We start from the raw sequence: 27,643 nt of genomic DNA, 5'->3' as shown, positions 1-27,643 counted from the left end.
GCCTCCCTGACCTTCATTGATTGCAATTCATTCGCAAATTGAACAGTGCTGAGCAAAGAAGGAGTGTCGTCACCTTCAGAAGCTCTCAGTTGTGAAAAAACCTTTCCGGTGATCTCAGCCACCACGTCATCTAGTTTCCCTTTAAATAACAACTCCAATTCCTCAACTCTCTTTGAGAGCTCTGCATTCGTCGGCATTTCAAGCCACTGCGACAACAAACAAAAGGTACAAAAGGCAGCTGGCAGCACCTGCGGCAATATCAAACAAGCAAGACCAAAAAAAGTTCAGTTCAACTAACCTGCGTACCAAATGCACGTACTCAGCCAAGCCTGCAGAAGCCACAAATGCTGCCAGAAAGTGATGAAAAGCTGGAGATGGGTCTTTATATAGCTGGATTTTCCGTTGAACCAGGGGGCGTGTCTATCGACGTGATGAGGTACTAGAAGATATGGCTGCGCAAGCGTAGACGAAGAGTAGCCGTGTCCAGAAATCCGCTTAGTAATGGATGGACAACTGCAAACTTAAGGAGCAACAGCAGCAGTTCACCAGAAGCCGGCAAACCTGCGAACCAAATGCACGTACTTAGCGAAGCCTGCAGAAGCCGCAAATGCTGCCAGAAAGGACATTTGCAACAGAGTCCTTTCCTTGCTCTGTACTTTAAACCTAGCCGCGAAAGGCAGCCTTCGATAACGAGATCCCTCGGGTAACTGGAACGAAACTATTGCACCATATTTCGCCGCGAAGACGAAAAAGACGTTTAAAAAAACTGGGCCTCACTTAGGCGCCGCGAAGTGTGAAGAAGCAGCGTTAAAGGGTCTCGTCTGCTGTTCCTTAGAAGATCCTCGTAGGGGCACATTAACTTTCCTTCTATCCTAATTAACGTTTTTCTGATTGTTTAACGTGCTATATGGCACATGTATGCTACACTGTCCTTGCCTTCCGCCCTCTGTTCAGGGCGCTTGGTACGGCGTAGCTCAGCTGCCGACAACCTCAGCGAAGAATATTAGTGCTGACCTCCAACACAAGATTAACGTAAGCAAGCGCTAAGGCAAGTCATCTGAAAACAAGTGAGGTCACAGAAATCACCGAACACAGTGTACCGCAATGCCACCTTTCAGCTACCGCCTGACGGAGACACGGTCTCTGCAGAACCGAGATATATGCTGCCCATCCTAGGTGCCATGGGTGACATAGATGAAAAGCCGTGCGAATGTTCCTGCGCGGTAGGGTGACTGCGTGTCTTAATGGGGTCAAAAGAACCTGGAAGGCTGGACTCTTATCTTAGTCTTAGGTTCCACTTGTGTAACAGAGTTGACAATGCCTGGCAGTTCTGTCGAGATAAGTAGTTGTATGACGTCATGAAAGGCCCAACAAGCCAGAACGGTCATGTGACCTGCCAACTGTCACCTGCCAAGGGTTTGACACATCCCTCTCTGTTTGCAGCTTTGGTTTGAAGACGAAACTGTCATTCATACTAAGCTGCGAACGCCACGTGGAACGCGATGAACAGGGGAGCGTGGAACGTGTGCGAGAGCGCTCTTGCGTATAAGTACCGCTTCAAGGCTACATGAACCGAAACTCCCGCAATTTATTAAGCAGATAATGCAAGCAGAAATGAGGAGCTCGTCATGATACCAAAAGGAAAGAGGCCAACAGTGGATTAGGCCAATGTATGCGAAGAGGCATATAGTTTTTATTGTATTTTCTCTAATTACCCGAATCCGCTTATTTCAGAAGGCTGATCTGCGCATGCGCGTCTCTCCCTTGTTTGAAAGAAAACCACCAAACCAAGCTGTCCATGAGCAGTTTGTGGCCTCCACGATCGGCGGAGCAGCAGATAATCTTTGAGGCCATGTGCATTCAATAATCGTAAGCTAGTATGTAAGTGAAATTTCCACATCCCTTTTGACCCAGGGCAGGTATTTGTCAACGCCACAGGGGAAATAGACAGTTAAATGAAAAGAGTAGTACATCACAACATTGCGTCACGGTGCACTGAAATATGTCTTTTCTGGCATTATTGGGGTATGCCACAGAGGGCGGTAGCTGTCAACAATACACATCGCCATTTCGCTGGCGGCTGGTTCTCCCAAAGACGCTTTCAACCAGTAGCAGACGAATTTTCAACCTGACTGACAGGACGACACAATTTGTGAAAAATGTGGATGAGTGATTTAATGAATTGAGTGATATAATTAAATATAAAGAAGAAGGAATAAGCAAAATTGGCGGTGGGTTCGCTTTAGTTAAACCCGGTAGCTTGTGTGAGCAATAGTCGACGATTCTGTTTGTCAGACAGCATGTCGAATGGCCGGGCAAAGCGAACGAAAACGTACTTTTTAAACTCAGTTTTCACCTCCTCTCCACATTCCGAAACATGTGTCCAGAGCGCGCCGCAGCGCGTCCCCCTTAGCGACCCCAGCGCCTCCGTTCGGCAGCGGCGCACCTGTAGCTGCGGCGTGGCTACCGCCCGTGTTTACCCGGCGGCTTGAAGAGGGGCCCAACTGCGGTCGCTCTTGTTGCCAAGGCAACAACACGCTATCTGCGGCACAGCGTGGCTACCGACCGGGTTTACCAGACGGTTTGAAGAAGGGCCTCATCTGCGGTCGCTCTAAAGGTCAAACGTGGCTACTGGCCGGGTATACGCGACGGGCTTAACCCTGGCGTAGTATTTCTTACGCAATAAAAAGAACGGGCGCTTGATGGCAACCGATCGTATAACCGAACCTTATAGGTACACAGCGCAAAAGGGTTTCGGCCAGCTTCCGCTTTCCCCTATTCATCACGTTTCAGGTGACGCTTCCGCAACAAAGGACGTTCCACGTTCAACGTTATGGATGAGTGGCGCTTGTGAACATTCTCAATCTTCACTTACAGGCAGCCTTAATACCCAAGAAAGTAGAATGTTGGACAGCTTAAAATATAGTTCCGTAAAAGGACCGGACGTCATTTGTTCAGGGTCGTTGGTTCGGTTCCGACCATAGGCGCGTTCTTTTTCCTTCTACTTTGTATTTTGTTATCCTTAAACATAAGCTCACTGGAGGAATAATTCGGGTCAATAGCATGACCACAATTAAACAAATATATTCTACCCTTTCCAAAGCCTCGTCAACTCTTGGCTTCTTTCCTTTGTGTATCGTAACGAGCCCTTCATTTCCCCTTCAATTATCTGCTACCTGTATATACTGCCAAAGTGGCAGTCTTTAGGGCGCTCAGCTTCGGTGGTGCCCAAAGAAGCGGGATCGAAACCCGGCTGCAGCGGCCGCTTTTTGTGGAATTAAAAAGCACGGCGCCCGTGCGTTTTTCGATGTCATTGAGCGGTAAAGAACCCTCGGTGGTCGAAATTTCCTGTGCCCTTGATTAAGGTTTTTCTCATACACTCAAATTAAAAAACTGACTGAAGGGGGGAGTAATGTTCGGTCTGGTCCTCAAATTGGATCGGGCTTCCGCGAGAGGAGCAACTGGGGGAGAAGCGTGCCTTGTGGAAATTTGTAGGGTTATTGTTTTCTCCTGGCCCGGAAAAGACTACCAGAGATGAGGAACGAGAACGCGTCATGGAGGTGCAGCGACTTCAGCCTCGAACCATGTCCACCTGATTGCGGTAGGTAGTGCATGCTTACTATACTTCGTGAGAACTTTCTATAACTACGTGGTGTGTTATAAAAGTGCGTGAGTAGTGCATTGCTTCAAGCGAACGCTCATTAATGGGCGAAGCATGTATATGTGAAGCTAGCGTCCACTCTTAGCGTCAAAGACACGACTACATTCGCTTTTTGCTGGCATTCGTTCGCGTAGCTGTGTAGGCATGAGCTCCTGGAATGGAGAATGTGGGTGCTTTCACTTGGGTTTCCATGCAGCGGCATTCAGTCGACGTCAACTGGGCGCATCGCAATAAAAATGTCAATAGCATTTTATTCACCGGGAAAATGATGTTTATAGAGTGTATTGCCACTAGCATCGTTTTCGCGAAGCTGCAATATCTCCGGTTTTTGTCTTTTTATTGCAATGGATCGCAAAGTTGGAAGCTTTAAACATTCACTTAACACGCGACTGGCAAACCTGTCATCACGTATCGATAACTTTTGTATTTCGCAAATACATCACTTTTAAGCTGCAGCACACACACACACACACACACACACACACACACACACACACACATATATATATATATATATATATATATATATATATATATATATATATATATATTGTTACGCCCTCAGCGCTGCAATCGAGACGTTCTAGCCGGTTCAGTACGCCAGGTACACACGGCCGGCGGGGAGCAACACAGGTGCCACAAGACAAAGGTCGAACGGGTGCGCACACTTCTTCCTCTTTCGTCTTCCCTCCTCCGTGCTCTGCTTGAGAACAAGTCCGTAACACTTCCCCCGTCGCAGACGAAGCCCTCCGGGCGAGTCAATCGTCAGCACGAGGATGACAGTGTTTCAGACGTGCGACGCGAGCAAGCTCAGTTCGTGAAGAACGTGGGCCACTTTTGGTAAGGCGCGCAATCCGATAATGAGGTCACTATTTTTCTCGAGGATAAAATAGGGACCGACATCGTGCGCGAGCAGTTTCTGAATTAAGCCACGCTTCCTTAGTGCACGCCATAACCAGTCCATCTCGACAGTGAGGTAGGTGACGGGGCGATGGTGGTCGTCTTAGGGAGTTTCTGAGCGCTTTTGTTAGGCGCGAGTTCTCAGGTGGGCTATCCGGCGGGCCTCTTCAGCCCGGCAGAGGATGTCAGCAATCCCAGGATCGTCTCTGGAGAACGGGAGGATGGTGTCGAGGGTGTGTCGAGGAGACCGCGCATAGAGGAGAAAGAATGGACTGTAACTTGTTGTTTCCTATTGGGCGGTATTGTACATGTATGTTATAAATTGTAGCACAGAGTCCGAGTTCTCGTGGTTGGCGGCAACCTACATTAAAAGCATGTTGGTGAGTGTCCAATTGGTTCACTCGGTCAACCCATTTCTTTGCGGGTGATAAGGGGTAGAATGTCCGAAATGTGTTTGGCAAAAACAAAGGAGTTCTTCGACAACATCCGCGATGACCTGACGACCTCGGTCGCTGATGAACAACGGGGAGGCCCATGGCGCAGTATAACAGAGTGCAGCAGCAAGAGGGAGACTTGGTGTCCAGAAGCCGATGGAAGGGCTGCCGTCTTAGAGTAACGAGTGTGGTAATCAGTGCAGATGACGATCCAGCGGTTGCAAGAATGAGTCTTGGGAAAGGGTCCCAAGAGGTCTACGACGACCTTCTCAAAAGGGGATCTTGTAGGCGTCACTGGATGAAGGAGACCAGGAAGAGTGCTGGTGGGGCGTATGTGTCTCGCAGACTGAGCAAAGTAGCCACATACTTCTCAGTGGTTTCACGAATTCGTGGCCTGTAGAAACGTTCTTGGATGCGACAGAGCGTCCGAGAAGATTCCGGGTGTCCCAAAGTGGGGTCGTCGTGCATAACGCGCAAAACAGAGGAGCGTAGGCGGACGGGCACCACCATAAGGTAGCGGAGACCAGTGGCAGAATAGTCCTTTTTGTACAAAAGACCACCCCGTATACAATAGGGACTCGAAGCTGTAGGGTCCCCTGCAGCGGTAAAAAATGGTTGCAGATTCTCGTCCTTCCTATGCTCAGTGCGGAACATAGGGGTTTCGGGGAATGGAGGTACAACCGCAGCGACGTAATGATCAAAACTGTTCGCTTCACATTCCGTCGTCGGGGCGGTAAACATGAGAGGCAGTCCGTGTCAGCGAGCCGCAGTCCACTCTCGTACAAAACTGCGTAATTGAAATCTTGCAAGCAGATTGACCACCGTGCAAGACAGCCAGAAGGGTCACGGAGGTTTATTAGAAAGCACAGGGAATGATGATCAGTAACTACAGAGAAGGGTCACCCGCAAAGATAGCAGCGAAATCGCTGAACGGCGAAAACTACAGCAAGGAATTCCTGCTCAGTGATTGTGTAATTGCGTTCAGGTTTGCTTAAGCAGCCACTGGCGTAAGCAATAGCATGTTCCTTGTCGCCGTAATTCTGAATCAGCACAGCACCAGTGCCAACACCACTGGCGTCCGTGTGCAGTTCCGTTGGGTTGAAATGGCGGAGAATGGGATGTGAGGTTAGTAAAAACATGAGCTAGCGAAAAGAAGAGTCACTCTGATGTCCACTCGAAGGGAGCGTCTTTGTGGAGAATGCATGTGAGCGGGTTACCGATGTCAGTAAAACGTGGAATGAAGCGGCGAAAATATGAGCATAGTCCTAGGAAACGTCGAAGTTCCTCCACATTTTGAGGTGTTGGAAACGATGCAACGGCCGCGGTCTTTTGAGGGTCAGGTCGGACGCCTTCACGATCGGAAAGGTGTCCTACTACCAAAATCCGACGCTCACCAAAGCGACACTTCTTCGAATTAAGTACTAGACTGCCATTTTTGAAACAGTCCAGCACGAGAGCGAAGCGTTCATTGTAATCATTGAATGTCCGGCCAAAAATGACGACATCATCGGGGTAGCACATATATAATGTCCATTTTGGTCCACGTAGGATCGCGTTCATAAATCTCTCGAAAGTTGCAGGAGCACTGCAGAGCCTGAAAGGCTTTAAAAATTCAAACAGGGCATCGGCTGTGATAAAAGCCGTTTTCTCCTTGTCAGGGTGCATAGGGATCTGCCAATATCCCGATCGCGGATCGACGGATGAAACGTATAAAGCGCAGAACAGATAATCTATGGCGTCATCGATCCGGGGAAGGGGACACACGTCTTTCTTTGTTGCAGCATTCAGGCGGCGATAGTCGACGCAAAAGCGCCATGCAGCATCTTTCTTCACCAGGATTACAGGATCGCCCCAGGGATTGCTTGACTCTTGAATATCACTCTTTTCCAACATATCCCGAACCTGCTCACTGATGACCTGGCGATTCGTTGTCGACACTCTGTACGGCTTCTGTCGAATTTTGTGCGAGTAGCCTTTGTCAATGCGATGCCGGGTGCGTGTCACGTAAATGTACAGTGAACCGCTGGGCTTCGAAAAATCAAAGATGGAAAAATACTTCACCATTAAGGTCTCCATAGCATCACGATGTTCACTGGTTAGAGAGCGGCTGATCATCCGATGCAGTTGTGAGTCAGGGGCTGGAGCGGCAGCACTTTCGCCAGGTGCATCAGTAACCAAAGCCACCGGCGGAGCGTCGTCTTGGCTGCACGTTGCAATCTTCATATTCACCGGCAAAACTAAAGGTTGCGAAGAACAATTGATAACCCGGAGCCGAGAGCAGCCCTTGACCAACGACAGTAGGCAATGAGGAAGCAGAATGTATTTCTTTGCACAGTTAGAATGAAGCGGCGCCACTGTAACGTCGAAGCTTGTGTCGGAGGCACGGCTGGGGCACAAAACTGGGACGCACACTATAGACAGGGCTGGCACATTGGTATCCTCGGTCTCGCCGAACACATCCTCACGCACGTGAGGCTCCTCCAAAAGTCAAGAAAAAAGGGAAACATCAACGCAGAGTTCCCCAGAGCAGCAGTCGACCGTAGATCCACACATTCTCAAAAAGTCAATACCTAAAATTATGTCATGCGTGCATCAAGGAAGCACTGCAAACTCCGCTGCGAATACCGTTCCACCAAGGGACACCGAAGCATTACACATTCCCAGGTGGACACAACACCTCACCACCTGCGCCATGAAAATTCACATTTCTGTCCCAAACAAACATACCTTTGTGTCCCAACAGCTTATTAATTAAACGATAAACTCAATATTGAAATGGTTGCCCCGGCATCCACTAAAGCCATTGTCGCTACACCATCCACAACCACATAGACAATGTTCTTTAACATAACAGATGGAGGAATTTCTACAGGCAGCGGACAGTCTCCAGCGGCCTGACCTCCAGCGGACAGCTGACTAGTTTTCCGACAATGACGATGGCGACCACCGCCGTGGCTGTGGCGACAGAAGGCGGCGCGCAGAAGAGTCAGGAGGTGGTGAGAAACTTCGATTGGAAGCAAAGAGAGCGGCTGCGCGGTCCATCGGTCTGGCGATATTCTTACGAAGGTGGGGGCCATTGCCAAGGAGAGTCTTCAATGTCTGGAATGTGCGAACGTGCCGAATTACATCACAGACGCTTGTAGCTTCTCAACCGTTGGTAGTGGGTCAAGCACTCGTCGACGTCCTCGCCTGCCGCTCCCGCGAAAGTCTGAGGCTCCCGATAGTGATGCGAGGAACTGTTCGCTGCGTCCGCCGGCCGGACTTCAGCCTGGATCACCGGGTCGCCACGGGCTGCTTGCGGGTCATTGGCCGATTACATGGTGCTGGTTTGGGGTGCGAGGCCCGAAAGCCGACGATTCCGACGAGGCTCGAGTTGTATCGGTGCTGCGTGTAGCGCCATGGATCGTTACCCAGCACTTGCACCACAATGTTACGTCCTTAGCGCCGCGACCGAGACGTTACAGCCGGTTCAGTACGCCAGGTACACGCGGCTAGCGGGGAGCAACACAGGTGCGACAAGACAAAGGCCGAACTGGCGCGCACACTTCTCCCTCTTCCTTGTTTCCTCCTCCGTGCTCTGCTTGAGCACAAGTCCGCAACAGTCCGTATATATGTATATATATATATATATATATATGTGAAGGAAAGAAGCGAACAGTCCGCGAGGCCAAGGAAAGCGTTGGGGATGGTACTTTATGTCTTCTTTTTTTTTATGTATACTTCGATAATCACAGATTCATGTATTATAACGAGCACCCTCATTTCCCGTAATTGATCTGCTTATATATATATATATATATATATATATATATATATATACCGAAGCGGTGGTCTTGTGATAGAGCATCCGACTCGTTTTCAGTTTTAACCCCGTGAAACACGGTTCGAAACTATTTTGCCCCAGAAGGAGCGTAGAGGGGTTTGCGGAGCCTCTTCCAAGCGCACACTGCTGTGAGAGCCGGGCGCCAGTCCGGGGGAAGCTTGTACCCATTTTTAACGGTGGGTGTCGGGCGGCGGGTTTCGAACGAACCACCTCCCGCAGCCGAGACGGACGCCCTAACCACAAGGGCGTCCGACACCCACCGCCGGACACCCACCTGTAAAATGGGTGCAAGCGTCCCCGGCCCGGCTCCCGGCTCTCTCAGAGGTGTGCGTTTGGAAGCGGCTCTGCTAACCCTGCTGTGCTCCTTAGAGGGCTGAAAGTTTCGAACAACTAATGACCTGCAAAGGTCGGGAGGTGGTGGGTTCGACTCCCACTGCCGGCCGGACACCCACCGGTTTTCTCAAATGGGTACAAGCCATTACCCGGCCTGGTGCTCGGCTTCTCAGGGTCTATGGCTTGGGAAAGGAGCCTACGGCCTCAAATCCCAACCAGGCGGAGGGCTCACTGCGACTCAACGTGTCGGTGAGTCGCAGTGCTCTACGTTCCAGAGTTCATCACCAGAGAGCCGCAAGCGCCTGAAGAGATACAGAAAAAAGAGCTGCCGGTTGTTGAAAATTCTGCCACCAAATATGAAGAAATCCATGTAGAGCCTCAGGTTACGAGCTAGAACATATTTATGTATCCGAATTCATGTTCAAAGAAGCGCCTGTTGTGGATGTACCTTGTATAGAAATACGGGCGCCCAAAGAACTCTAAAAACAGAAATCACCAACACAGATTCCAGCACGCCAGCCCGGTTACTATATTGATATCCACTATGCCCCCCAATTTCTAATACTACAAAAACCATCAGACCAGGTTCGTGACATAAAAACGGCTGAAGCAGTCTTTGTGGAGCCTCCAGGTTATGAAGTCGAATATTTGCATATTCCAGAGTGTATGACAAAAGAACCACCAATGTTTGAAATGTCTTGGAAAGTAGAGGAACAAACTGTTGGACTCCCCATTGCCAAACCTGGGGGAGAGACTGCAGTACAGCCACCAGGCTACGAGCTAGAGTACCTATATGTGCCAGAGTTCATGATCAGAGAACCAGGTGCAGCGGAAGTGCCCAATCGAGAAATATGGACATCTGCTGATGCCCAGAATGTGCAGCCTCCCGCCTATGAACTGGAATACCTTTACGTACCAGAGTTCATGACAAGAGAATCAGCTTCTGTGGAGGTACTGATGAAAGAAAAGGAAGAACCCCCTGCCGATGTCTTTTCTAAGAAAGTGACGGCAGAAGTTCTTGCGCGACCATCCTACTATGAAGTCCGGTTACCCATGATGCTACCCCTTCAAGCACCTCCAATCGAAGCATTGCAAGGCGTGGTGCCACCAAATATTAGCGATCAAAAACCTACTGAACCTTTTTTCTCGCAGTCTTTGGGCTGCGAAGCGGTGGCCTTGTGCGTGCCTTTAGAATGTTATCAAGATCCCAACGTGCACTGGATGGAAGAAACATCCAGAGCGAAAGAAAAAGCCGATGCGTGGCAAGGAAGGCAACTGTCAATGTTTTCGCGCGCTTCTATTTGCAATGTTTTTCTTACTTCGAGGCTGTGGTACCTCATAAATGTGTTGTGTGCCTCACGAACCTCAATTCAGAGAATGCACCGCGTTTTTGCTGTTTTTATTTGGTCATCCACATGGGAAAAAACCGCCCGGACGAATTTCTTTATTTCTGTTAAAAGGGACGGGCTTGGCCTTGCACATCTGTTCTTGCGTCGGGTGGTTTCGCCATTTGTATTCCTCCGTGATCAAAAAGATACCTTTCTAAGAACTGTGATGCAAGTGCGATTGCAGAGGCTGCTCCCTGAATGGATTGTGTCATGTGAAAACATGCCTGGTACTGTGACTGGCTACCTGCGCGAGGTTGTTTTTTCGTGCTAGTTGTTGGAAGTGCGGTTTTCTTTTGATTACCTTTACAATGTTCCCAAAAAAAACTGTATAAAGATCTCATTGACGTGATGCTGCCGGTGCCTTTTTACCGGGAATTACACTTAGGAGGCCCAGGGCAGGACGTTTTGAAAAGAGTTAAGAAGATGCCCGTGAGGCCATCTGCTAAAACGTTAATTTTCAAACTTCACTCCAATACGCTCCCTGTTAAAACCTGGCTGAATGATAAAGGTATCTTCGTCCCTTGGACAACAAATTGCCTGTTGTGCAAAAAACCGGAAACAATTGAACACGTTTTCTTACAGTGTTGGGATGCTGTCTTTCTGTGGGACGTCCTCCAAAGGACAATTAAAAAGGAACTTCCATTAACACCTTACGGTATAAGAATCCTACCAGTGCAGAACGATGATGCACCTTATGATTTAATTATGCTTCTTGGCCTCCATAGTTTGTGGAAAACACGAATGCAGGTGTGTCATGCAAATATAGATACACGATCTGCGCGTGAAAACTTTATTGAAAGTGCTGTGTATATACGCGAAACTTTCAGGAGGCAGCAGGATCCGCCAAAATGGCATTGCCTCTTTGATGAATTAGTGCACTTGAAAAGATTTCAGCCACGTACGCGCTAGCTGAAGTGTAGTTGACGGTTTTTATCATTTGTAAATTTGTTTTGTGTTTCACGGCAATAAAGAAAAATAAAGAAGCGGTGGCCTTGTGGTAGAGCATCCGCCTCGCATTCGCGAGGTACCGGGTTCGATCCCTGGTGCCGCCGGATACCCACCGGTTTTTAAATGGGTACAAGCTTTCCTCCGGCCTGGTGCTCGGCTCTTCTGGGGTGAAATGCTTGGGAAAAGGGGTCGCGGCCCAAATAGTTGCGCCGATGTGGCAGTGATTCGTTCCGCCATCGGACAACAATAAGTCCGCCTTGCGCGGCAACAGCCCATTATGTGGTCCTTTCTTTTTTAGGACTGCTGCAGCTGAGGCTCTAAGGGGGCACTGCAGGTGAGGCTCAAAGGAAGTACCTTTGCAAGAAAAACAGAACCACCTTTGCAGGCTGCGAGGTTCGAAACTTGGTTTGGGCCCACTGCGGAGGAGGGGCGCGCACACCCCTGGAAAAGCCGAGCACGCTTGTACCCATATATATATATATATATATATATATATATATATATATATATATATATATATAAAAGCCATGCTATATGCCATGTTATATGTGCCTTTGTATATGAAACAGCATCGGAATGGAAATGCCTGCCTGGCACACTGCTGCTTCCCGACGATGTCAAGGCTTCCGAAAGAAGCAATATGTGCTGTTTAACAATGGTTGATTCTCAATAAACACCTTGAGTCCATGGTCTTGTAGGATTGACGGTGTACTTCGGCTTACCGGAGATAATGTTAAGAGTTCGCAAACTTCATTATCTGCTACCTTTTCACTTTTATTAGGAATACTGACTGTGTTATATCCCTGGAGTCAGTGATGTATGTTTAGATTCCTAAAACCACCTTGTCATTGACTCTGGCATCAACTAGTTTTCTACATTCTGCCTAATCATTGTTTTGTTTGTTGTTAGTATTTCAGTGTGGGAATTCTGCAATGTAAACAACATTTTACCTCATACCACACGCTGCAATATTGCAATGTTCTACTCTTCCTTCCTTTTTAATCTCCAGTCCCACTCCAACACAATGCAGACTTGGCCAAGATGATAACTGAGATAAAAAAGATTTTCCTCGACTGAAATTGAGCTATCTAGTTTTACGTTTCTACACACATTCATGCAGCGGTGATTGAAGCGCAGTCTTCCGGAGCAAGCATGTCCATGGCGTGTGAGGGTAACCAGCCTGCGGATAATAAAGTTGGTCTCAGAGTTTTTATAGTGACTCTTTTGAAATTCTTTCGTACGCATCAACAGTAACTCTGAACGCAGTAATATTTGCTCTTCCAACGATCATTCCTGAGAATAAACAGTTAATCCCACGGGAGCAACATTCGCAGTCCCACAGATCATTTCGGAGGGTCGCTGTTGGTCCCTAATGGAGCAGCATGCACTCTCCTTGTAATCAATTTCGAGGATCAACTGTTGGTCTCTCAGGGAGCATCTGAAAGGAGCAACCGTTGTTCCTCTTACAGAGAATCTCTCGAGAATTACTTAAAAATTTCGGAACCGAACGAAGCGACCTTGACCGCTCCTGGACCGCCACTCTACTTGTAAACACAGGGGACTACGCACCGTTCGCTGGCTGTGTGGACTTCGTTATAGCGGTTCTTTAACTGCTAAATTTAAGCTCGCCCGTGGCGGGACTCAGCGGCGGCGGCGGCGCGCTCCTTTCGGGGCTCTCCCTGCGCGGTGGCTTCCGCAGACGGCGAACTTCCAGAATAACAGCGTGTTGAATGGAGTAAGGTATGGGCTTCAGAGGTGCAGTGGATCTGTGCGCACACCTTTGCTTTACTCCGAGCATCAAAGGTATTCCTGTCGCCTGAGGGTACGTAGTATTACCTTCGGACACGCGCCGCTATCGAGGGAACGCGTTCTACCGAAGGATATCCGCAGTCGGCAAAGAGCATGGCTTTTTATACACGGTTTCTATTGCGATTCTAAATTGTTTGGAAACCACAGGCAGCATTTGCTTCTAGAGTCGAATTCAGTGCGTATGCGCTGCAATGCGCTGCGAAGCAACGCACATGTTTTCACCGCTCGCCCCCTAGCTACACTCAAGGTGTCTGAAGGCCAGAGCCATACTCGTAGGAGTTGGCGGCTTTTATGCTTTCCTGCATTGTATTTTGATGTATGTCAAAACTGTCAATAAAAAAGAGAAGGCAGGGCGGCAAAGGTTAAACGTAGATATCCGACTAAACAAATCAACAGAAGTATCCGCACTCCTTCTCGAATCCTGCGTTATGTTCTATGTAGACTGAGCTTCCAAAGCAGCGCCTCTTGCCAGATGCAAAAGCGTTTTCTGTCATCACCGCCACCTTTTTCATCCAGCCTGAAAAACAGGTTCCCCTATGCTGTTAATGTCGAGGGTCCTTGAGAAAGTGTTTTAGAAGACTCGACATGAAAGACTGAGAGTGTTACACACTTAAGCACTCATTTTAGGACAAAAAGATCACCTTTACTCGTTCTCATTCGCCACTTGCGCTGCTTCGAGTGAAGGAGATATTCTCTAGGAGATCTTGTCAGAGCGAACGCTGAGGGGCGTTATTAAATCCGAATCAGCCCTGGAGTGGAGGAGCGGAAGTTTGCTCCATTAAACGGAATGGAGGTGGGGCGTCGAGTCGTGGTGCCTTAGTGAATGCGGGCGTGTTATCCCAATGCAGGTTACTCCGATATTTTAGAACAGCCTAAGTCGATTTGGGACCGTAAAACATATAAATCACAATAATCCGCCAGAACAAATCCCCGGTAGGGCGAAGGTATCCCGCATCCTTCCATTAACTCGGTACTGTACTAGCTGCATCCACATGACCCCAGCGAAATTCTTAATCTTCACACGTAATTTTCTGCCGCCCCCTGCAACGCTTTCCTTCCATAGGAATCCAATCTCTAACGCAAAATGACCATCAGCTGCCCTCTTTCGTAATACGTGCCCTGCACGCGCTCATTTCTTGATTGCTTCTAGAATGTCACTATATCTAGCTATCTGCCTCACCCACTCTGCGTAATTCCGTTATCTAAACAGTAGGGTCGTGCAACTTCGTTCTCCTTACTGCGTGTTGAACGGCGATTGTTGATAAGCAGTATCTCATTGAGGGCTGGGAATGATTACGGTAAAGCTCATTGCATATTGTAACAGTTGTCATGACGTCACTTCCAGGTTCTGTTCACTGCTGGTTCTGCGGCAATTAGCAGACAAAGACATCATATAATGCTTATTAAAGGGCAAACCATACAGGAAAGATGCAGCTCATTTGTAACGGTGAATTTTAGAAAAAATTGCCCTCACGGGACTCCTTTTTTTTGAAGGTGATATAAGCAGTATGCATTCCATGGCGCATAAAACCGACGTGAGTGGCAGCCTTCAGATGTGGTTTTATTCTGTTCGACACTATTTTCGCTATTTTTCGTTAGGTGACGCTGTCTCACATACCAGTTTTTATCGTTTAACGTTAACTTTGACGTTATCCCTAAAATAGCACAATTTAGTGCATGCCATCGGGAGAAACCTGAACCGCTTCTTATTAGGAATATAAAGCTTGTTGCGAAACTGGAACGACAGAGGCATGCCCGGCTTACTTCTCCAACTTGGCTTTTTATTTGCGTTGAATCTCAATTCAACACACTTCACGGAGGGTTGCGATGATGTTTATTCCCCGTTGTCTTCAGCATGAAGGCGCACTTCCGGAAATGGCTGCATCCCGGCCTAGCACTGACGTCCCAAAGGTTTCCTTTTTTTTCGTGAAGTTGTGAAAAAAAAAAATCTGCCAAACTATAAAGACCACAAGAAGGAAGAGGTGACACAGCGGCCGGGTTACGTCTTCTTTCTTGTGGTGTGCATGGTTGGGCGCAATTTTTTCACCACTTCAAGTATACAGAAAGTTGCCCAAGAGGTGTTATTGCCGTTTTTTTTGGTATTTGCGCAGTTGGGTTGGTGTCCTGTCAACGTAGGCAGTACCTGGAAATGAAGTTGAGAAGAGGCTGCGTTACACTTAAAAACCTCCGCGCTGCTGTTACCTTCAAGCAATTCCGGGGGTTAGTTAAAATCTGCTCAAGTATCAAGCATATGCATACACTCTGTAGAGAAAGTGCCTCTAAGCTGTGATGCCGCGTCCAAGAAGTGAGCCAGTAGTTCATAAATACTGATTTATATTGGTCATTCTTGTGCCTCGCAGCGACCAGCTGCGAGAGTTTCGCCTTTTAACGTGGCAAGGCACACGCAACGTCAGAATAGCGGGTGGTTCACTGGTTCTGAAAAGACAGAAGCTGGGTGCAAGTCCATCCCTTCACTCTTTCGTCCCTGTTCTTGAGGCTAGCGGCAAAAAGGCAGCCATAATGGCTAGATGATGATGAGGAGCGTTATTCCTGTAAGCTTTGTTTTTCTCCATCGGTTCGGTGGGAAAAGCGGGAGTACTTTGGTGCTCATAAGGAGGCGGGGGTGGTTTAAACTCTGTCCCACTTGTATTTGTGATATATGAGAATAGAAGGCGTGTATTGCCTATACTGCAATGCCTCCTGATCGTTCGAATCTCGTGCTACACTACATCAAAGGCAAGTTAATTAAAGATGATGCGCATGTTTTTTTTTCCTTTTTTTTTGCCGCAGCCTGACCGGGTGTCTCTCGTTAAATTTGGTTCCGAGACGTTTTCAGTTAAAAGGAGCTCTGAATGGTTGCTCGAAACAATGTGACGAATTTCGGACATGAAGAAGCCGCTTGGAAGTTTGCTCTGTGACGATTGCGCAGGATCCTTCGAAAGGGATGAAAAGCGTTACGAGCCAGCGATGAGCTCACAAGCTGAAAGGCTGTATAGAAAAACGGTTTTTTGTCACTTTTTATATTTTGCGACTGCTGGGCTCAAAATATCCTAGTTAGAGACTTATTTTTGCACGTGCTCCAGAAATCCGGTTTGGAGGCAACACAGGTTCGACATTTTGCTTCAAACACAGCAGCGCTTATACGCGAAATGACAAAGGAGGAAGATTATATTTATTTCCAAGTGTGTAAATCCTGCTAAGAATCGCAAGAAGGTTTGCTTATTCAACGTAGGCATAGGACATTTGTTCCTAGATTTGCCCAATTAAAGAAGGCAAGCGCTGGTCGCGCTGCGAACACCTGATAAACGGCCAATGCCGTATATAGCGAAACTAATTCGATTGCTGCTTAGTGTAAGATTTTTCCTGAAACTTCGGCAGTTAAGTGCCGTGTATTCAAGGGTGCAACAGCACATTGGCCTATCGTTTTCTGGCGGTTATATAATAACACTGCTTCATACAGGACGCTGCTATACGAGAGGACGTCAGTATGAGCCGTGAGACGTTGTTGTGAAGGGCAAGTTGAGGGTAACCGTGTGTCTTTTTCCCGTCATCGAATATTTTAGGCTGCCACGTGGACCGCCGGCAGATAGAGTCCGCACGTCTTGGCCTTAAGGGAGAGTCAGTGTGATTCAGAATATATATATATATATATATATATATATATATATATATATATTATAGTGTGCTGAGAACGGGTCTGCTATCCTGGAGCAGAAAAGGCGGAAAGTATATGTTGCTAACACAAAACCACGAAACGCAGAAGTGTGGCGGATATTTGGCAACTTATTGTATTTTTACATCAATTACAAAGCTGTCAACTAACCATGAGCGCGCTGCACTGAAATATGTTGAATACCAATGCGGCCTTACGTTCGTTGACCGAGCACACCCGTTTCTTGGTGCTACTCGGACAGTGTAATGGGCTTTTACGTTCCTTCCATAGGCAACAAAATGCCTCACGCAACTGAACCGTATGCAAAACAGTCGGAGGAAAAATAACAGTAATAAAAATAATAGCACTAAGCATCGGTGTTGAAGGTCAATAAAGCTGAACCCGAATGCTACTTATAGCTGCAGAGTACAGGGACATTTAAAAATCGCTCTCCTTCTAAGCCGATCGCGTTTCAGTAAAAAAAATTGTCATCAGCATTCTGGCAACTTTTTAGAGATCAATCGCTTTGAAAGCACAATATGCTGACCGGCTCAAAATGATGTCATGATTACAGGTCTCACGTAGAAAGAGAAGCACTGGCACTAAAATTCGCCTGCCTGGGTATATTATACCGAAGCGCAAAACAATCGTTTGCTCAAGCTGCCTTCAAGAAAGACTAAAAAAAAAGAAAAGCCAAGAGATCGCAGAGTACGTCCCCACTGACGAAGTTCCTGACGGCCTATGCAAGATGTGATATACGAAATTCGTTATTCCAAGATCTTAGCTAGTGATAACAGATATATCCACAAAGGTGATTGGAATAACCTTCTATTGTGCGTAGAAAACACTGCTAAAGGGCTTACTGCGACCCGTTATTATAAATTCTTTATTTACTCCGCACTCATGCCCTCATGGCGCGTTTGAAAGCCCAAAGGGAGTACCGTAAAGCAATTCGATAATGACCTTGAAATTAACTAAATATAGATACATGTCTTATATCGTATTACTAACTCTTTCCTCTTTCCTTACAGTAGTAGTAGTAGTATTTATTTATTTGAAATGCATTTCATTTTTTACACTTCAGGAAGGAGGCCGAAAGGCACGACGCCTGACGTGGGCCTTCCTCCCTGGGAAAAGTAAAAATTGCATTTGACACATGTATGCAAAACAAGAAAATACAATATGTTTAGCGGTCATCATGACATCAGTTTCCACATGCACATGAAACACAATCCATTTCAAAAATAACGATACCTGAACCTAAGGAGTTCTGAATAAATATGAAGAAAAACAACAACATGAAACCATCACAAGGCACGACTGCTGGTACAGCAGTCTGTGCTGTTATCATCTGTTTTGGTTTGGCTTGGCTTGGCTTGGCTGGCAGCTGCGACTACGATAGTGGATCTGTGGCGCAAGTGTATAAAAGCGGAGTGCGATAATAAACGGGGGTCATTTTCGTCGCTTAGGAGCGCGGTGTCTGGACTGCTTTCTCGGGCAGCGTTCCGGAGCGGGTGCGGCTGCGCCCCCCCTGCCTGGGCTAACACGACGTGGTGTCAGAAGTGGCCGTCTACGACATGATGTCAGATGGTCAAGAATCTTCCCACTGAGCCAGGCACCTTCCATCCGCGATGTCGAAGACGCCTTCAATAGGGCTGCATGGACGGCAGCAACCGCCACCGCTGGACTTTGACCGCACGTCAGAGTGGCCGGCGTGGATCGAACATTTCGACGACTTCCGTTATGCAACGGCACTCAACGAATGCTCCGGGGAGGCTCAGGTACGAACGCTGTTGTACACAATGGGGAGGCAAGCTAGTGACATATTCAGGACGTTTTTTCCCTATCTGACGAAGAAGCCAAGAACTATGAAACCGTAAAGAAAAAGTTCGACGGGCACTTTGTAAAAGAGAGGAACATCGTGTACGAAAGCGCCTGTTTTCAAAGACGCGTACAAATGCCAGCAGAGTCGGTAGACCAGTTCGTCACTGCGCTACTCGGCTTGGCAGAACGTTGCGACTACAGTGAACTAAAAGAACGGATGATCCGAGACAGACTGGTTGTCGGGCTCCGCGACGCAAAGCTCTCGGAAGCTTTGCAAATGGATTCTCAGCTCACGCTGGCTTCGGCGCTGTCGAAGGCTCGCTTAAAGGAAAGCGTCCAACAGCAGCAAAGTACTCTACGAGGACAACACAGCCATCAGTCATCGGAAATTCGTGACCAGGACCCCAATGTGGACGCGGTTGTTAAACGGAGGCACAAGGGACGTCTGCATGGGCAACGAACGCCGGAGGTACGGTGTCCTTTCTGCAGTGGCGACGCCCACCCCAGGACAATGTGCCCAGCCAGAGCTGCCAAGTGTCTCCACTGTGGCAAGAAGGGACATTTCGCAAAGGCCTGCTTGAAGAAAGCAACGGCTTCCGCTCAACGAAAGGTACGCGTTTCAGCGGTCAACCAGGAAACTGGAGAGCTACGCGTTTCAGCGGTCAACCAGGAAACTGGAGAGACTTTCGTGGGATCGATAGATGCATGCAGAAAAGCGCGATTTGTTCAGGTGCGCCATTTTTGCAAAGGTTGACTCAGGTGCTGAAGTGTCAGTATTACCATCAGCGTTTCCGGGATTACCGTCCCGACTGGTAAAAACCGATGAAATCTTGCAAGGTGCAGGAGGCAGTAAGCTTAACGTACTAGGCAAATTCGTAGCAGAGATCGCATGGAAAGAGAAAACAGTGTATCAAACATGCTACGTTGTCAGTCCGTTACGCGACGTCCTTCTAGGATTACCTGCACTTGAGGTCTTAGGTATCGTGAAATTTGCAGACGCGGTCGAGTCGGGAAACCTGCAGTACGAGACGCGTTTTCCAGAAATGTTCCGCGGTCTAGGTACGATGCCAGGGCAGTACACCATCAGGCTACAAGCTGGCGTTATCCCGCATGCCATAAGCGCTCCACGCAGGGTACCGATTCCCCTGAGGGAGTCCCTGAAGCGCGAAATAGATAAAATGGAGCGTTTAGGCATAATCAGAAAAGTGGATGGACCCACCGAATGGTGCGCCGGAATAGTTCCGGTAGTGAAGCCCTCAGGAGACCTGAGAGTTTGCGTAGACCTCACTAAATTGAACAAATGCGTAGTTCGAGAGCCATTTACGTTACCAACTGTGGATCAAGCTCTAGGGTCATTGTCGGGAGCGAAATGGTTTTCAAAGCTCGATGCCAACTCAGGCTTCCACCAGGTGAGACTCAGTAAAGACTCGGAAGAGCTAACCACGTTCTTAACACCCTTCGGTAGATACTGTTTCACGCGACTACCCTTTGGAATTACCTCCGCTCCGGAGTACTTCCAAAAGAGAATGTCTGAGATACTAGGTGGCCTGCCGGGGGTCGTTAATCTCATGGACGATGTCCTAGTGTTTGGCGAAAGCAAAGCTCAACACGATGAGCGCTTAAGTAACGTGATCACACGCCTAGCAAGGGCAAATGTGACATTAAACAAAGACAAATGCTTATTCGGGGTTAGGCAAGTGCGTTTTTTGGGTCACATTCTGAATGAGGAAGGTATTCATCCTGATCCAGCGAAAGTCAGTGCTATAAAAGATTTGAGAGCACCCAGAAACGTTACTGAGCTTAGAAGCATTTTGGGCATGGCGAATCATTTGGGCCGCTTCCTGCCACATTTAGCCCAAGTGACTGCTCCCATGCGTGTTCTTTTGCACAAGGATAGGGACTGGGTCTGGGACAGCAATCAGGAAAAAGCGTTCCAAGAACTCAAAGAGCTCATTTGTTCAGCGCAATGCATGGCTTTGTACGACGCTTCGCTACAAACCATTCTTTCAGCTGACGCATCGTCTTTCGGTCTGGGAGCAGTTTTGTTTCAAAAGCAAAAAGACGGGCAACGTAGACCAGCTGCATTCGCTTCTCGTTCGCTCACCAAAATTGAGCAACGGTACTCCCAGATCGAAAAGGAAGCGCTGGCGTTGACGTGGGCAGCGGAAAGGTTTGATGAGTATATACGTGGTCTGGAAGTTGTTTTTGAAACTGACCACAAGCCCTTGGTGTCGCTGTTGGGTCACATGGCAATCGACGCTATGCCGCCAAGAATTCAACGTTTTCGTCTGCACCTGATGCGATACAGTTTTTCTGTATTATATGTACCAGGCAAATCGCTAACCACTGCTGATACTCTTTCACGTTCGCCGTTAACTCGTACGAAAGTGGAAAGCTGTTTAACTGTCTCAGAGGTAACCGCTTACTCGAAAGCTTGTTTACTGGGTTTAGAAACAGGCGACGATTTCTTGAAAAGAGTAAAAGAAGGTCAAGCAAAAGACGAAGTGTGTCGAAGCTTGCGCACAGTGTGCAAAAAAGGGTGGCCCAGGAAACAAAATGTTCCCTGTTATCTTCTGCCATACTGGCAGGAACGTGCATGCATTACTTTGGTGAACGGGTTTCTGCTCAAAGGTATGATGCTTATCATTCCTCAGACCCTTCGCAAGGAAGCGCTAAGCAAACTGCATGACAGTCACCAAGGCATCTCGCGATGCCGCAGTGTGGCTAAAGGTTCTGTCTGGTGGCCGGGACTTAGCACTGAGATAGCGTCATTCGTGAAACAGTGCAGCGTTTGCGCGATGCATGCGCCGGAACAGATCGAACCGATGATTGCATCGCCAACGCTCTCTTTTCCTTGGAAGAGAGTAGGGGTCGATCTGTTTCAAATTCAGGGACGGCAATATCTTGTCGTAGTAGACTATCTTTCGCGATACCCAGAGATCGCCATTCTTCCGTCAACAAAGTCTGTTACCGTGATAAGCCGAATGAAAAGCATTTTTGCGAGACATGGCATTCCCGAGTGTGTGGTGACCGACAGTGGTCCCAAATTTGTCAGTGCCGAGTTCGAGAAATTTGCAAAACTGTATGGCTTCCGTCATGACCCCTCGAGTCCGAGGCACCCCCAGGGAAACGGGGAAGTCGAACGTATGGTAAAGACGGTTAAGAATCTCATTCTAAAATCGGACGACCCTTACTTGGCCTTGCTGGCTTATAGGGCCACGCCTGGTGTTTTGAACGTCAGCCCAGCGGAGATACTGATGGGTAGAAGGCTTAGGACGAGAGTCCCAATTCGGCCATCGCACCGCAATCCGGGACAATGCTGTCTGCAAGAAGCGGCAACAAAGGACCGTAAAGTCAGAACGGAGCAAAGCCGCCACTTCGACCGACGTCACCGGTCTAAAAATCTCCCAAAGCTGGAAGCAGGTGATGTGGTGTGGGTGACTGATCTCCGTACCAAAGGTACAGTGCTCGGAGCAGCACAACAGCCGCGTTCATACCGTGTTCAAACGGAAAACGGGGTTGAAGTCCGTCGAAACAGGAGAATGCTTAACCGTCTCCCAAAAGACCGGGTAGATAGCGGGAACTACGAGTTTCCGGATAGTCAGGAACAGCCCAGCAGGGCCAGATTGGTAACTGGAGTAGACAACCAATTTGACGAAGCTCCGGAAGCTTTGGTGCCTCTAACTCAGACGGAGACTGACGGCGGCAATTCTCAAGCTAGGATTGTAACTACGACCAGATTTGGCAGAGTTGTTCGCAAACCCATAAGGCTGGGCGTGGACGACTGATGCTTGGAGTGACTGTGTTCTGTCTTGGTTTCTTGGGTGTGTTCCAATGTTATTTTGAAGTGTATGCATGTAAAGTTAATAGTGCTTGAAAAGGGGGATGTGCTGTTATCATCTGTTTTGGTTTGGCTTGGCTTGCCTTGGCTGGCAGCTGCGACTGCGATAGTGGATCTGTGGCGCAAGTGTATAAAAGCGGAGTGCGATAATAAACGGGGGTCATTTTCTTCGCTTGGGAGCGCGGTGTCTGGACTGCTTTCTCGGGCAGCGTTCCGGCGCGGGTGCGGCTGCGCCCACCCTGCCTGGGCTAACACGACATAGTCTACGATGAACATACAAAACGAAAAACTGTACAGATCATGTTACAGTAAATTAAGATTTCTTGAAAAGAAGCAATGATGAAATACAGGAAGTTATGTAAGGAAAGTATCTCCAAAATGCCACTAAAGCTATTGCAATCTTATGTCACCTTGTCAAGTGATCTCTCTTGGCATGCGCATGTAACTAATATCTTGGCATGTAATAAAACATTACGCTTTCTGAAAAATTCACATGCGCAGTGCTGCACCACATGTAGAAATTGCGAACAAAACACTTTTCAGGCCCGAGTCGAATATGCCTCGGCTATATGAAACCTGCATCAATCTTGTCTCATCGCATCATAAGAATGGCTCTAAATCGCAGTTACATCCATTCACTGTTTGTACTCATATGATGTCAGCGTTTCATCTTTCAAAATGAAATCTGGCCAGTCAACGCTCTCCAGTAGACGCCGCACTGCCAGCGTGTCTTTGTATTGGATCCTTTCCTTCCCTTCGTCATGCACTGTAGATCCCAGCTGCAGCCCGCATATCCAATCGCATCAACCATCTGTTACAAGTTGCGAGCCCATGCGCTCGAACCACAACCTTCTCTGCCTATATTTTCTTCCGAACCGCTACTGACTCCAACGGCCTTCCCCATGACATTGTAGAGATGAATCAGAGAGACAAGTCCCCTTGTCGAGTCTCAACAAATATATTTGGCAGACCCCGCTCAGCCAGACCATAGGACAGCGCGTCGCCCGCATTCAGTTTAGCCGCCACGAGATCCTATCTGCGCGTGCTTGGCAGATGAACTGAGACTGTCACCTTCATCAGCTGCCGGATCATGATAGAATGCTACAGAACCCTCCCCTCTTCCTCAGAGATGAAGCCATTAGCGAAGGGTGAATGGCAAAAAGCGAATAGTGTTGGTGCGATCAGTACGTGGCGAATTCTGGCACGGTCGGGAGGGGATGCGGTGGCACAGTTGGCGATGACGTCTGAGTCATGCTATGAATACGCATACTTACATATTTACATATTCTGAGCTGGGAGACCAACTTTTATTGGCACAGCCAACAATGGCATCTAAGTAGGTACCCTTGATGATGATGATTCACAAAAGAGGATGAAGTTTCATGAAACGAAAGGTGATGATGAGTAATCACAGACTAGGATGAAGTTCAAGATGGGGGCTCACACTCAACCCCCCCCACCCCATGACGAAAGCGGCCACCCTGGTCAAAGGAATTAAACGAAACAGATGGAGACAAGAACGATGCTTCTGATAAGATTGTAGGCGCCGACCATAGACCAGGAAAAATAGAGAGTAGCTGGTCGCGCTTTGAACGGCAGTGTTGTATGCGAAGTTGACAAAATGTATCAGGGAATTCCAGTTACTGTGATGAGGGTGGATGTATGTGGATAGCATATGCAACAGTGTACGGCGGAAGTGTTAAGACCATTGGGTTGCAGGTGGTAGGCGGATGTTGCTTTATGAACAATGTTTGAGGCCTGAAGAACTTTAGCCATGATTGCATTAAGAATAGACTTGGTGGGTTCGGACAGGATATCACCAGGGGCTCTTTGTCGAAGAACAATGTCTCTCAGGATAAAAATTGCAATCTCCGCAGCGGAACCAGACGATATAGCATTGTTGCGGCATACCGGGTGAGTTCATCCACAGCTTTAACGATCCAACTGTTTCCCGCCGTAGTCAATGGTAGAGCGCCGTATAGTTCCAAGCCTACAACTTCAAAAGGTATGAAAACAGAGTGAAGGGGCTGAAGTAGGCTCGCTGGGGGTGACGTCGCCCGTTTGCGGCGCTGACATGGCAAACAAGAGGCAACGTACTTGGCAACGCAAGTGGCGAGAGCAGGACAGAAAAAGCGGCTTTTGATTCCGTCGCACGTCTCATGGTAGCAGTGGTTACCGCGGTAGGACCGTCGTGAAAGACGTGCAAGAAACGACGGCGAAGAGAACAGGGAACAACTAGCCCCCACGGTTTACCGAAGTGATTGTCATTTTGCCAGCAAAGCTGTCCATCCTGCATTTTAAAGTTGGCAAATGAACGGCGCAGTCAAGAAGTCGGAGTAGCGAAGTACCGTTCAGCCGATGAAATAGTGGGCGGCAGTAGGAGTCCACTTGCTTGGCGGATTAAAGATAATTTTGGATGGCCAACAAGGCGACAATCAATGCGGTGCGCTCATTCTTTTCGGGCGAATAATTTGCACGTGCAAGGAAGGAATAACCCAAAGTACCAGATGATTCGCGGACAAGGGGGCAATGAAAAAGGTCATCGGCATTGAAGTGCTTCTTGTCTTGTTTATAAGTTATTGTGAACTGAAATTCATGCAGTCCGAGAATCCAGCGCACGAGCCACCCGGTTGAATTTTTCAGAGATGAGAGCCAGCACAAAGCGTGGTGGTCAGTGACTACCATGAAATGTCCACCGTAAAAGTAGGGGCGAAATTTTCGAACGTCCTATACCATCTTTTACTTTCTCTCTCATATCAACGGTACTTGCTTTATCTTCTCTTGTTCATATGGCCACTAAACACATTTTGTGCTATTTGCATTAGTTTTTTGTGTTTCTACCAATTTTGTTTCGTTTTCTTACTTTCCCTCTTATCTGTTTCGGTTGCACTATTTTGCGCTGTTTTTTGTTTCGCGTGTTTCGCGTGTTTTTTTCTATCTTCCCTTGCAGTTTCAGGCTACTCATGGACACTTTCTTCTATGCCTTCTTTCTCCTTTTTGTATTCCATAGAACAATTTATTGCAAATGGGAAGTTGTTTTCTTTGTTTACATATATATATACACATGCTTTCTTTTTTCCTAAATTATAATATTGGCTTTTGACTCCTGTTCCTTAATCTTACCCGGCAAAGATTTGCTGCTCCGGGCTCCCTCTGTCTTCTTTAACATTTTGCTTAGTTTTTCTCAAGTTACGATAGGACCAATGGAAGGGTAAAAAGACGGTGATGTCCTCTAGGCCGTTGACATACAGAAGAATGTGTAAAGGAGCACGCCGAAGCACTTGCAACGGACCATGGCATTGTGGCGGTAAGAGTGGGCGTACGGCGTCGTGGGCAACAAAAACGTGAGTCCACCGCTGAACTTCGGGGCGGGGGTGGGGTGGACATGGACACGACGAGCACACTGGCGCTGAGGTCGTGGTGAAACGATAGAGTTCATCGCACTACGTAGGCGGAGGCGTAAGATGTGACCCCAGCGGACATGGATAGGGAGACTAGAAGACTTCGACAAGGACCCAGAATGGTGCCAGACGTTAGCTCTGCCGCAAACATAGATGAGCCACTGGAAAGTGTGGTGCGGAGACCTAGCAGGACGAAGGGTAGGCGCTCAATCCACGCTGAAGGGAAAGCGGACGCCAGCTGTTAAGCTTTCAACTGGCAGTGAAAACGCTCAATGGCCCCATTGGAAATAGGTTGGTAAGAGGGCTGCATGATGTGATTGATGCCGAGGAGCCGAGATAGGCTATCAAATTGTGTGGAGTCAAATTGACGACCATGATCGCTTGTTATGGTGTAAGGGACACCGCAGCGGCTTCTCCAGAGTGTAATGAGTGCTCTTGCAATCGACGCCGCCGTTATCTTCAGAAGGGGCATCGTTTCAAACCATTTAGTCAACTTCTCAATGCATGTAACAGGTAGCGGTTGTTCCAGGAGGGATGAACGGGATTGATAACATCTTCATACAGATACCTGAAGGGCGCGACCGGGGTCGAGATGTTGCCAAGAAGACTCGCAGTGTGTCGGTCCACTTTGCTTAGCTGACAGATGAGACTCGTGCCCGACGAGCGGCAAACAGCGACGTTGATGTGAGGCCAGACAGAACGAGCTGTGACGAGGCATTGAGTTACGGCGACGCCAGGATTAGCGAAAGATTAGAGGGCGTCAAAGACAGCTCGGCGCTATGATGGAGGCCTATAGGACCGAGGGCAACCGGTCGACGTATCACAAACTAGATTAGCGGCGTAGTTAGGGAGTAAAGCCTCTAACACCAGAGAGACGTTGCGCGTGCGAAGCCGTTGCAGCTCAGCATCAGCTCGTTTAGCAGCAGCCATTGTCGTGAAGTGGATAATTGGCCATCCATTGCCCATCGCATGTACTTCGTCACCAGAAAGAGCGTCGGCAAATACGTTCGACGTACTGCTGACGCGAAGAATGTGGCAAGTAAACTCAGAGCTTTAGGCGAGCTGCCTGATTTCGCGAGGAACATAGGCGGGACTGTTAGGCCCGTATTCCGAGTTTGCGTCATTTAGAGTGTCTCGCTATCTCACGTGACATCTCCACGAGTTTTCTGATTTTCCTAAATGCCAGAGCCGTGTGTCGCCCCTACGGAACCATAAGAATTTGAAGCATCATGCTCTTGCTTTTCCACCTATCATATGACTTGAGGTCGGGAATTCCGAAGCGCTTAGTGCAAGTTGCCCACGTTCCAACGAGCAAACTTTGACACGAGCTTGTCAATGTGAAAGCTCCCTTCCCCTTATGAAGTATCCTGGGGTCATGTACAAGATTCCGTGCGCAGATGGCGACCGCCGTTGTATCGCAGAATCAGGAGAGTGGTGCAAACGGATACATCAGCAGAAAAATGATGTGGCGAAAGGACACGGTGCTTTTAACGCTCTGGCCGAACACGTGCAAGAAACTGGACACGCCATCAATTGGGACGAGGCACGTGTGCTTGCCAGAGAACGGATCGCTTCTAAACGTTTGTCCCGAGAGTTTTTGATGATGCAGACCATTCATGGCACACTCAA

The 27,643-nt window shown here is 48.2% G+C and overlaps 1 protein-coding gene across 1 annotated transcript in view; it reads left to right on the top strand.

Annotated features, from left to right (window-relative positions):
• LOC146182709 (uncharacterized) overlaps positions 1-26,650 on the top strand; it is a 39,841-nt gene extending 13,191 nt beyond the window's left edge. Inside the window, exon 2 of the mRNA XM_084609588.1 lies at positions 26,528-26,650. Within this exon, the coding sequence (XP_084465714.1) occupies positions 26,528-26,650 (123 nt within the window). The remainder of the gene's footprint in view (positions 1-26,527) is intronic.
• Positions 26,651-27,643: the final 993 nt, after the last annotated feature.

The sequence above is a fragment of the Amblyomma maculatum genome, chromosome 7, assembly GCF_055883805.1.
Source record: "Amblyomma maculatum isolate TAMU_Amacu chromosome 7, ASM5588380v1, whole genome shotgun sequence".
Classification (NCBI taxonomy): Eukaryota; Metazoa; Arthropoda; class Arachnida; order Ixodida; family Ixodidae; genus Amblyomma; species Amblyomma maculatum.
This window is presented reverse-complemented; position numbering and strand designations above follow the sequence as displayed.